The 12,248-nt window shown below is 42.1% G+C and overlaps 1 protein-coding gene across 1 annotated transcript in view; it reads right to left on the reverse strand.

Annotated features, from left to right (window-relative positions):
• CRLF3 (cytokine receptor like factor 3) overlaps positions 1 to 12,248 on the reverse strand; it is a 46,452-nt gene that overhangs the window by 12,260 nt on the left and 21,944 nt on the right. The window contains exons 3-6 of the mRNA XM_066263292.1: positions 9,510 to 9,597; positions 7,382 to 7,559; positions 5,779 to 6,001; positions 4,588 to 4,720 (exon numbers count right to left, since the gene is read on the reverse strand). Coding sequence (XP_066119389.1) covers positions 4,588 to 4,720; positions 5,779 to 6,001; positions 7,382 to 7,559; positions 9,510 to 9,597 — 622 coding nt within the window. The remainder of the gene's footprint in view (positions 1 to 4,587; positions 4,721 to 5,778; positions 6,002 to 7,381; positions 7,560 to 9,509; positions 9,598 to 12,248) is intronic.

A 12,248-nucleotide genomic window follows, 5' to 3' on the forward strand; every position in this document is an offset into this window, starting at 1 on the left:
TACTACCTCATGTTACTAGTGAAATGCAGAGTAGTATAGTAGTTAAGAACACAGGCTTTGAGGCTAGATGGCCAGGATTTCAATATTGGCGAGTCATTTAGTCTCTCTTTGCTTTTGTTTTGTTAACTGTGAAAGGAAGACAATACTCTCCTCGGCTTTAGGATTAAGGAAGGCTGTTTGAAAGGAAGCTGTTTTAAAGAAAAGGGGTAGTAGAGAAGAGAAAGTAAAATAATGGTTTAAAAATAGTAGGGTCAGGAAAAAAAATAGTAGGGTCAGGAAATCTTAGAAGCAAGGAAAGAGAATGAAGGAATGTTCAGACAGGAAACTGGGGAGAGGCCTGGAAGGTGGCAGTTACTAGCAGACTTGGGCACCAAATGAAATTGGGCTCCAGAGACGGCTAAGAGCGAGCCAGTAACTAGGGCTTCAGCAGCTCTAAGCATTCCAGAAACTTCAGCAGGAAATAGAATGGACTGAGCAACAGAGCAGTATAATCGCCCTTCTAACTACAAGGCCCTGAAATCCCCGAAAAAAACTGAATAAAGTTTACCTTTATTTAAGTAGGCCCATTAGTCCCACCCTCATACAATGTTGGTATGCTCCCAACTCACATCTTCTAACTTAATTGCTGATGCCTGAAATTCTTTTAAACAAGGAGAGAAAACATTTTCATTCCACATTCAGAGGGGGAAAAATGACAAAAATGCAAAGGTCCAGCTAAGATAATAATACTGAACTTAACTAGTTTCAGTTAATTACCCTGCCAAGTGGGGCCCAGTCTGGCATCTTAGCAGGTGGAGGGAAGAACTAAATGGTTTACTGAGGCCTACAGTCCACAGATAGTAAGTGAATTTAAATTTAACCAATAAATCTTTATTGAATGACTGAAGAAACAAACCTAAGTATGCCACCTAGCAGACCTTCCCTGTGTTTACAAAGAAAGAATTTTTTAAATTTTTATTTAGAAAATTAAATTTAACAGGGTAACACTGATCAATAAGAGTACATAGGTTTCAGGTGAACAACTATCTCCATAGCATTTGAACTGCTGATTATATTGTATACCTGTCACCCAAAGTCAAATCTTTTTCCAACACCTTATGTTTGTCCCTCTTTAGCCCCTACCTCCCATCCCTTTCCTACATTCCTCTCTCCCTGGTAACCACTTCACTTTTATCTATGTCCATGAATCTCAGTTTTATAGCTCACCTATGTGTGAAATCATACAGTTCTTAGCTTTTTCTGATTTACTTATTTCACTCAGTCTAATGTTCTCAAAGTCCATCCATGTTGTCGTAAATGGCACTATGTCATTATTTCTTATGGCTAAGTAAGGGGAAGAATTTAAAAGCAGGAGACCACGTGGTTACTATCAACCAGAAATAAATGTCAAAGAAGAGGAAAAAGGAAAAGAACTAAGGCTACAGTAACAGAAAAACTATAGATTTCAGGACTAATTAGAATCACGTTTCCCCACCCAGACCGGTAATTAAGATCACAGACTCTGGAGCCAGACTGCCTTGCATTTAAACCCTAACTTTGGCCTGACCAGGCAGTGGCGCAGTGGATAGAGTGTCGGTCTGGGATGCAGAAAACCTGGGTTCGAGACCCCGAGGTCGCCAGCTTGAGCATGGGCTCATCTGGTTCGAGGAAAAACCCACCAGCTTGAACCCAAGGTCGCTGGCTCCAGCAAGGGGTTACTCGGTCTGCTGAAGACCCACGGTCAAGGGACATATGAGAAAGCAATCAATGAACAACTAAGGTGTTGCAACGCGCAATGAAAAACTAATGATTGATGCTTTTCATCTCTCTCCGTTCCTGTCTCTCTGTCCCTGTCTATCCCTCTCTCTGACTCACACTCTGTCTCTGTAAAAAATAAATAAATATTAAACCCTAACTTTGTCATTTACTAGTAACCTGACAGTGGGTAAGTGACATCTCTGTGCCGTAGCAATCTCATCCCTAAAATGAATAACTGCACCTATTTCATTGGGTTATTGTGCGAATCAAATGAGTTAATGCAAATGAAATGTTTAGAACAGGTACCTGGCATGTAGTAAATGGTATTTAAATATTAACTGTGATTATTAGCATTAGGGTCTGAGATATCTGGCCTATATCTATCAACTCAGCAACCCCTACCACTACAGAGAAAGAAGTACCTTGTTCTCTGTAGGTTTACTAATGGAAGTACTTTGTAAGGAAGGGACATTAACAGAGAAGGGGTGTGTTAGTATAGAAAACTCATGATTACTTGGGGAATAATTAAATAGACTTTAGGCAAAAAACTCCATATTTTTCTCTTTGTTGGTATTTTTCTGGTTATCAAGTCATTCTTTCGTCATAATATAAGGGGTGAGAGGCTGTATCAAAAATGAGAGAAAGCGCCTGACCAGGCGGTGGTACAGTGGATAGAGCGTTGGACTAGGATATGGAAGACCCAGGTTCGAGACCCCGAGGTCGCCAGCTTGAGTGCGGGCTCATCTGGTTTGAGCAAAAGCTCACCAGCTTGGACCCAAGGTCGCTGGCTCAAGCAAGGGGTTACTCGGTCTGCTGAAGGCCCACGGTCAAAGCACATATGAGAAAGCAATCAATGAACAACTAAGGTGTTGCAATGCGCAATGAAAATCTAATGATTGATGCTTCTCATCTCTCCGTTCCTGTCTGTCTGTCCCTGTCTATCCCTCTCTCTGACTCTCTGTCTCTGTAAAGGAAAAAAAAAAAAGAGAGAGAGAGAGAGAAAGCATTGTGATAACTGCTGACTGTCCAGATGAGCTGGCTGGTGAAGAACACGGCAACAGTGGCTCAGAGAACACTTGCAGACACCCTCCGTGCGTTACACAACAAGGGACTGAGAACAAGAGGAACTCGAGACAAGCTTTCACAATAAAATCTCATGACCTCAAGAATGAAAGTTTAGAAGACAGTTTCCTGCACTGTAAGTATGGTGAACATCAGACAAACTTCACTTCTCTAAATCAAAACTAGGCCAGACCTGTGGTAGCGCAGTGAATAGAGTGTCAACTTGGAACGCTGAGGTTGCCAGTTCGAAACCTGAGACTTGATCATTAAAGGCCCATATGGGAAGCAACTACTTCTATGAGTTGATGTTTCCTGCTCCCCTAACCATTTCTCTCTCTCTCCACTCTAAATGCAATAAAAAAAGTCTTTAAATAAATAAATAAAAACTGGGCTTTGGTTTCTAGGAAGAGCTATTCAGAAATATGACCACAGAGCCTGACCAAATGGTGGGACAGTTCATACAGCGTCAGACTGGGACACAGAGGACCCAGGTTCGAAACCCGGGGTCACCAGCTTGAACACAGGCTTACCAGCTTGAGCACGGGGTCACTGGCTTGAGTGTGGGATCATAGACATGACCCCATGGTCGCTGGCTTGAGCCCAAAGATCACTGACTTGAAGCCCAAGCTCACTGGCTTGAGCAAGGGGTCACTCGCTCTGCTGTAGCCCCCAGTCAAGGAACATATGAGAAAGCAATCAATGAACAACTAAGGAGACTAAGGAGCCACAAAGACAAATTGATGCTTCTCATCTCTTTCCCTTTCTATTTGTTTGTCCCTATCTGTCCTTCTCTCTGTCTCTGTCAAAAAGAAAAAAGAAAAATGAAATATAACCATAGAGAGTACATCTCAGATACATGAAAACACAAAAAAGAAAACTTTTCTAACACAGGAAGAAATGGACAAAGAAATAGAAAATTAATTGGTGGTAATAGGGACTTGTTATCAGTTTTATTTTACAGAGACATATATATATGGTATGTTTACACTGTTAGGTTGTCTCTCAAAGAAACCTGCTTTTATTAATTCACGAAGGGAATAAAACTCTAGGCCTCTGAATTTTTAAGGCTGACCTTTGAGAAGTATTCCGCTTACCAAAGAGAAAAGAGACCTAAACTTATTGAGTACATGCTACCTATCGAATATAAGCAAGGCATTTTATACACTTTATCTCAGTTAATCTTCATAATAACCCCTTGAATACATGAGAAAACTGAAGCAAAGAAAAATAAAGAAATTTCTCCAAAGTGCCACTGCCTATAATGATGGAATAACCTCAGGACAATTTTGAATCCAAAGCTTAAATATGCTCTATATACTTCTTTTTTTTTTTCCCCTGTATTTTTGTTATTTTATTTTATTTTTTTTTTTTCTGAAGCTGGAAACGGGGAGAGACAGTCAGACAGACTCTCGCATGCGCCCGACCGGGATCCACCCGGCACGCCCACCAGGGGGCGATGCTCTGCCCCTCCGGGGTGTCGCTCTGCCGCGACCAGAGCCACTCTAGCGCCTGGGGCAGAGGCCAAGGAGCCATCCCCAGCGCCCACCCGGGCCATCTTTGCTCCAATGGAGCCTTGGCTGCGGGAGGGGAAGAGAGAGACAGAGAGGAAGGAGGGGGGGGGGGGTGGAGAAGCAAATGGGCGCTTCTCCTATGTGCCCTGGCCGGGAATCAAACTCAGGTCCCCCGCACGCCAGGCCGACGCTCTACCGCTGAGCCAACCGGCCAGGGCTGCCCTATATACTTCTTTATACTGCCTATGCCATGACAGATACTTGAATGTCTACTTGCCTGAATGTTAACGTCTGCCCACAGAAGTAGGTCGGAGCACTGGAGTAGAGGACACCTGAGGATTCCGAATCATTCCGAAGCGCTATATTTCTTCGACTGCTCAGACTGTACCCCTCAAAGCCAGCTGTCCACTCTTTTTAAAAAGCAAAGACATTGAAAATTATTAGAATCTTTTCAGGACTATCTTCAGTACAGACATATTAAGTAAAATTTAGAAGTAGAACTATCTTAGGGGTCATGAGTAAGATCAATAAAAGAAAAGATTTTTCCAATGGTTAATCCTACAAATCACAGAAAAGCTTTTAGTCTAGTCTTATATAATTTTGGCATGGAAGATCAAGGGAAATGTTATCTATTGCCTATCTAATAAAACCATGTTTGAGCTTATTTCAACCTGATTAAGAACTAATTAACAAATGAGTCTGTTATACTAGTGATACATAAGAGATCAATTTCAAATCATATGACTTTTGAGAAAAAACCTCTTGCAGTCTCCAGATACAATATTTAAAACATGTGGTTTTAGGGCATGCTACTAAACCTGTGTGGCAATGTTTTGGACTCTGAAGATAAGAATGGTTAAAAATTTTTTTTAGCCTGGCCTGTGATGGCGCAGTGGATAAAGCGTTGACCTGGAAATGCTGAGGTCGCCGGTTCGAAACCCTGGGCTTGCCTGGTCAAGGCACATATGGGAGTTGATGCTTCCAGCTCCTCCCCCCTGTCTCTCTCTCCTCTCTCTCTCTCTCTCTCTCTGTCTGTCTCTCTCCTCTCTAAAATGAATAAATAAAATAAAAATTAAAAAAAAAAAATTTTTTTTAATTTACATAAAGTAATTTGAGCAGCAAGACATGTCCCATGTTGTTCTCATCAATTCAGGGTTTACCCTTAGAAAAAGGGGCTGTCAGAATGCTGCCTTTAGCACATAATGCAAGAGTTCTTTTTTTCTTAAATTTATTTATTTATTTATTTATTTATTTATTCATTTATTCATTTTAGAGGGGAGAGAGAGAGAAGGGGGGGAGGAGCAGGAAGCATCAACTCCCATATGTTCCTTGACTGGGCAAGCCCAGGGTTTTGAACCGGCGACCTCAGCGTTCCAGGTCGAAGCTTGATCCACTGCGCCACCATAGGTCAGGCTATGCAAGAGTTCTTATACACAGTTAAGCGTCAAGCGAGAAGGCAACAACATACCGTGAGGCACCAATGTGGAATGACCTATCTGGGGGACGCTCCAAGGACTCCACTCCTGCCGGCCATCTCCTCGGGCGCAGACTCTGAACTGATAATCAACATTGGGATCTATATGTAACACTATAAATTCAGTTTCAGCGCCTACATATACATCCTCAAAATGATTTGAAGTACATTTACGGAACTGAAGTCTGTAATCTTGAGCTGTAAAATCGTCATCCACCTAAGGAGAAAGGCTTTATGTTACGTAAGAATCAGAGAATAACTTCTATCAGCATCACTGTGTAAGAACTTTGAAGGGGGGCATTTTGGGCCAAGCACACAAGCCCATGTGCTGAATATGCTCAATACAGGGTCTTCTCAGGAAGGTCACAGGAGACATTCCATTATTATCTCCCCTTCTCTTTACTGAACCACGTTTTAGACTCTCCAATCTGATATGAAAATTTCTGCTTTCTTTGATGAAACAGCATGTTTTCTACACAAAAATGCCAAAGATAAAACATTCAAAATTCAAGGAAAGAATCCCACAACTACATCACTCAAATAACCAAGAGAGAATTAATATCCAGAAAAAAAAAAACAACTCCTAAAAATAAATAGAACACAAAACACCCAATAGAAAAGTGGGTAAGACATGAATAAGCATTCTAAAGAATATAAGAACCCAAAAATATATTAAAATATTCAATCAAATTTTTAATACGGAAAATGCAATCCAAAACTACAATGAGAACCCTATTGGCAAAAATATAAGTCTGACAATACCAAGTGTTGGTCAGTATGCAGATTAATAGGAACTCAGAACTACAACTGGTATAATCACTTTGGAAAGAGTTTAGTATTACCTAGTATAGACTTAATATAATTTATGGGTAAGCATATGCTTTAGAAAAAAATCTTACAACAATGCTTACAGTAAAACAAAACAAACAAACTTGGAAACTGTGGGCCCACTGATACGCAAAGAAACAAAACAGAGAAAGAGCCCTTGTTTTGAACCAACAAAAAGCATCTCTACTTCTTCTATACCAGGTGTCATTTAAAAAAATTCTATTTAAGAAGATAGTTTCTAGAAGCTGAGAACCCATCTCTGAATGATGTATTTGTCAAAGAACCAAAACACTATGACTCATGTGGACATGGTTTCTATTGAAAATATGATAGTTCATCTACATAACTGATTTAAAACAGAATTATCAATAATGCGAGAATGCAAAGAAACCATTCTTTAGACATTTTATTTCAGAGATACTCGCTGAGTATTGAACAAACATATCAGACACCAATATTCATTATCATGATTTAACGCTTCTAATGAAGAGAAATGGAAACAATCCTCAACTCACGAAGATTAAGTTTGGAAAACCACGTTGTGATACAGGGATTTAAAAAAGTACCTTCAAAACTGTTTCTCTCAAACTGGATGAGCTACCTCAGTTCATGTTCCCTGTGACTTTTTTTTTAATCCCTGTGACTTTATTTTAATTGTAAAGCAAAAGGTATTTTTATTTATGAAGAAAATATTTTTTAAAAAATTTAAAGGAGCCCAAATCTTAAGTCCATAATGTTGAAGCCATTTCTACGATTCTGAATTACATACCTTACACCATCGCACGATGATGCCTCCAGGTTTCTCTATCAGTTCTTCTATCTGTACTGGTGGGCGAGATGCTACTGTTCCATGCTTAAAAATATGGTCTTTCACTATGTTAAGAATTGAGTCATCTAACTGTGCAGATAAACAAGGCACATCAACCAGTAAAGGCACTTCTGGTAAGCTGAGGAAACAAAGCACATGGAGTTCTGAGCCTTCTGACTGCGAGTTAAAAATACAAGGAAAATGCACTGGCCAGTTGGCTCAGCAGTGGAGTGCTGGCCCGGTATGTGGAAGTCCCAGGTTTGATTCCCGGCCAGGGCACACAGGAGAAGCGCCCATCTGCTTCTCCACCCTTCCCCCTCTACTTTCTATCTCTCTCTTCCTCTCCAGCAGCTAGGGCTCCATTGGAGCAAAGTTGGCCCTGGCTGAGGATGGCTCTATGGCCTCTGCTTTAGGCGCTAGAATGGCTCTGGTTGCAACAGAGCCACGCCCCAGATGGGAAGAGCATTGCACCCTAGTGGGCATGCCAGGTGGATCCCAGTCAAGCACATGCGTGAGTCTCTCTGCCTCCCTGCTTCTCACTTCAGAAAAATACAACAACAACAAAAAAATACAAGGAATATATTTTTGTGTGTGTATGTGACAGAGACAGAGTCAGAGAGAGGGACAGACAGGAAGGGAGTGAGATGAAAAGCATCAATTCTTTGTTGCGGCTCCTTAGTTGTTCATTGATTGCTTTCTCATATGTGCCTTGACTGGGGGACTACAGTAGACTGAGTGATCCCTTGCTGGAGCAAGCGACCTTGGGTCCAAGCTGGTGAGCCTTGCTCAAACCAGATGAGCCTGTGCTCAAACTGGCGACCTTGGGGTCTCAAACCTGGATCCTCCATGGCCCAGTCCAACGCTCTATCCACTGGGCCACCACCTGGTCAGGCCACAAGGAATATTTTAGATCAGCCACATATTATAAGGATGCAGAAGTTCCCAGTAAATAATGCTAATGGCAGCGGGGGCTTTGCAAGATGTTACATCAAGATTCTCTTCCCAAATAAATATAAGAAGATAAAAAAAAAGTTGGTAGCATCACAGTTGTCAAGTAGATAACAAAAGATCGGATTTACTGATATATGACCAGTTTCAGGGCTATGTTCAATTTTTTAAAAATTAACAATTCTCGCCCTGGCCGGTTGGCTCAGCAGTAGAGCGTCGGCCTAGCGTGCGGGGGACCCAGGTTCGATTCCCGGCCAGGGCACACAGGAGAAACGCCCATTTGCTTCTCCACCCCTCCGCCGCGCCTTCCTCTCTGTCTCTCTCTTCCCCTCCCGCAGCAAAGGCTCCATTGGAGCAAAGATGGCCCGGGCGCTGGGGATGGCTCTGTGGCCTCCGCCTCAGGTGCTAGAGTGGCTCTGGTCGCAACATGGTGACGCCCAGGATGGGCAGAGCATCGCCCCCTGGTGGGCAGAGCGTCTCCCCATGGTGGGCGTGCCGGGTGGATCCCGGTTGGGCGCATGCGGGAGTCTGTCTGACTGTCTCTCCCTGTTTCCAGCTTCAGAAAAATGCAAAAAAAAAAAAAAAATTAACAATTCTCTTACACATTAGAATTGAAGAAAACCTGTAGTAATACTGTGCCAAAGATTACAATCACAAATATTTCATATTAGTAATACTGGTAATAAGCTGTAAATTTTTTTTTTTTTTAAAGAGAGTCAGAGAAGGAATAGATAGGGACAGACAGACAGGAACGGAGAGAGATGAGAAGCATCAATCATCAGTTTTTTGTTGTGACACCTTAGTGGTTCATTGATTGCTTTCTCATATGTGCCTTGACTGTGGGGCTACAGCAGTCCGAGTAACCCCTTGCTCAAGTCAGCGACCTTGGGTCCAAGCTGGTGAGCTTTTGCTCATACCAGATGATCCCACGCTCAAGCTGGCGACCTCGGGGTCTCGAACCTGGGTCCTCTGCATCCCAGTCTGACGCTCTATCCACTGTGTCACCACCTGGTCAGACAAGCTGTGAAATCTTGAAAAACATATTATCTATCGCCCTTCATCAGAGTCTTGAACAGAAAGTGAAAAAAGGCGGATAATTTAAATTCTTAAAAGTAAGCATCAGAGGTACTAACTCATTTACCTGTCCAACTGAATGTGCGAGGCCTTTTTGGTAAAGCTCCACAGTTTCTCATTCTGTTCTCCCACACCGCCAAGAATGGCAATTTCACCTACAATCAGAAATAAGAAATCTAGTACAGTGAAAAATGGTCATACTATAAGTAATCTACATACCCCATGTCAAGGTAGGTTTCTGGTTTTCCTGCAAATAATTCTTAAGTGATACCACAGTCAAATTCCCAAAAAGTAAAGAGGTGAAGGGATTAAGAAGTACAGATCAATAGTTTCAAAACAGACAGAGAATATAAAGTACAGCATAGAAAGTATAGTAAAAAATATTGTAATAACTGTATGGTACTAGGTAGGTACTGGAAATACCAAGGGAACACTTTGTAAAGTATATGACTCTTTAACCACTATAAAATACACCTGAGCCTGACCTGTGGTGGCGCAGTGGGATAAAGCATCGACCTGGAACACTGAGGTCGCCGGTTCGAAACCTTGGGCTTGCCTGGTCAAGGCACATATGGGAGTTGATGCTTCCTGCTCCTCCCCCTTCTCTCTGTCTCTCTCTCACACTCCTCTCTCTCTAAAAAATCAATAAAAAAAAATTTTAAAAAAAGAATAACAAAAGATTTCTTTTAAAAAAAAATACACCTGAAACTAATATAAAATAATATTAAATGTAAACTGTAATTAAAAAATAAAATTAAAAAAAAAAAATTCCTGCCTTGGTCATTGAGGGTTTGACTGTAATCAGGGCACATATAAGAAGCAATCAATGAGGATACAATTAAATGGAACTAAGCAGAACAAATTGATGTTTCTCTCTCCCTTCTCCCTCTCTCTCAAATTAATGGAAAAAGATTATTTTTTAAATTCCCAAAAAGTAAAAATAGACACTATTTTATTTATTTATTTACTTTTGACAGGGACAGAGAAAGACAGAGAGAGGGACAGATAGAAACAGACAGGAAGAGAGAGAGTTGAGAAGCATCAATTGTTCGTTGCGGCTCCTTAGTTGTTCATTGATTTCTTTCTCATATGTGCCTTGACTGGGGAACTACAGCAGTGTGAGTGACCCCTTGCTCAATTCAGTGACCCCATGCTAAAGCTGGTAGGCTCGTGCTCAAGTCGGATGAGCCCACACTCAAGCCGGTGACCTCAGGGTCTCAAATCTGGTTCCTCAGCATCCCAGTCCGATGCTCTATCCACTGCACCACCACCTGGTCAGGTAGCAGACACTATTTTAGAAGTGACACTAATGTTATGCTCAAGAGAAAAGGGGGGGGTCTAACCCAGTTCAGTGGGTTAGAATATCATCCAATACACCAAGGTTGTAGGTTCGATGCCCAGTCAGGTCAAATAGAAGAATCAACCAATAAATTCATAAATAAGTGGAACAACAAATAGATGTTTCTCTCTCTATGACCAACTTCTATGTCCTTCTACAGCCTTACAGAATACCACCAGAACTCTTTCATCTGAATGCATCTTGGAATAACCCAATTTTTTTAGGCCAACTACCATGAGCTTCTCCCTCACCAAAAGGAAAACAGACACACTGCACATTGCCTTCAAATCCTCAAAATTCCATAAGTAAGTGTTTATCCCTTAGAAGGGGAGTAAAAAAAAAGTTTTAAATTTAAAATATTTCTGAAGTATATTAAAAAAACATGAGGCACCAGATGCTGTGCCTCAAAAGATTTTCTAAACTTAAAAGCATTTCTCAGTCCTCAGAATGACAGGAGTACACTTCTGACCTGTACTGAACTGCTTCTGGGTTTGTTTCCAAATGCAAAGCCTCCAGGGAAAGACATTCTATAATCCTGCTAATAAGAGGTTTTCTCGAAGGCACTATCACGGTCAACAGCAAATAAGCACTGTTCATTAAAAACTAAAATATAATTAGCATGGTTTTTTGTTTTGTTTTTTTGTATTTTTCTGAAGCTGGAAATGGGAAGAGACAGACAGACTCCCGCATGCGCCCGACCGGGATCCACCTGGCACGCCCACCAGGGGGCGACGCTCTGCCCACCAGGGGGAGATGCTGTGCCCCTCCGGGGCGTCACTCTGTTGGGACCAGAGCCACTCTAGCGCCTGGGGCAGAGGCCAAGGAGCCATCCCCAGCGCCCGGGCCATCTTTGCTCCAATGGAGCCTTGGCTGCGGGAGGGGAAGAGAGAGACAGAGAGGAAGGAGAGGGGGAGGGGGAGGGGTGGAGAAGCAGATGGGCGCCTCTCCTGTGTGCCCTGGCCGGGAATCGAACCCGGGATTTCTGCATGCCAGGCCGACGCTCTACCACTGAGACAACCAGCCAGGGCTTAATTAGCATGTTTAAAGACAACACTAGTACTACATTCTAAGTGGGACCAAAAAGAAGAATGATTTCCAGTGGGAGTGACAGATTTAAGAAACCCTGTACGCTTTTTATCCTATGCCATGGACAGCACACTCAATCTGCAGAATGAATGGTATTCAATTGCCTCCCTGGCTCTTTTTTGCTCAACTGCCTTTAAATGTTGGCATCCCCTAGAGCTCTGCCCTCTGCTGCCTTCTCTTCTCATGTTGTAGACTATCTCTTGATGACTTTACTACTTTCCATAGATTCAGATTTGATGTATGTGTCATTAACTGTCATATTGACATCTCCAGGTATTATCTCTCTCCTAAGCATCATACCCACCATTGCCAACTCTCTCTTGGCATCGTAAGCACTTTAAAGTCAACATGCCCCAAACCAAACACTTAAGTACCCACTGA

The sequence above is a fragment of the Saccopteryx bilineata genome, chromosome 2 (genome assembly GCF_036850765.1).
Source record: "Saccopteryx bilineata isolate mSacBil1 chromosome 2, mSacBil1_pri_phased_curated, whole genome shotgun sequence".
Lineage (NCBI taxonomy): Eukaryota > Metazoa > Chordata > Mammalia > Chiroptera > Emballonuridae > Saccopteryx > Saccopteryx bilineata.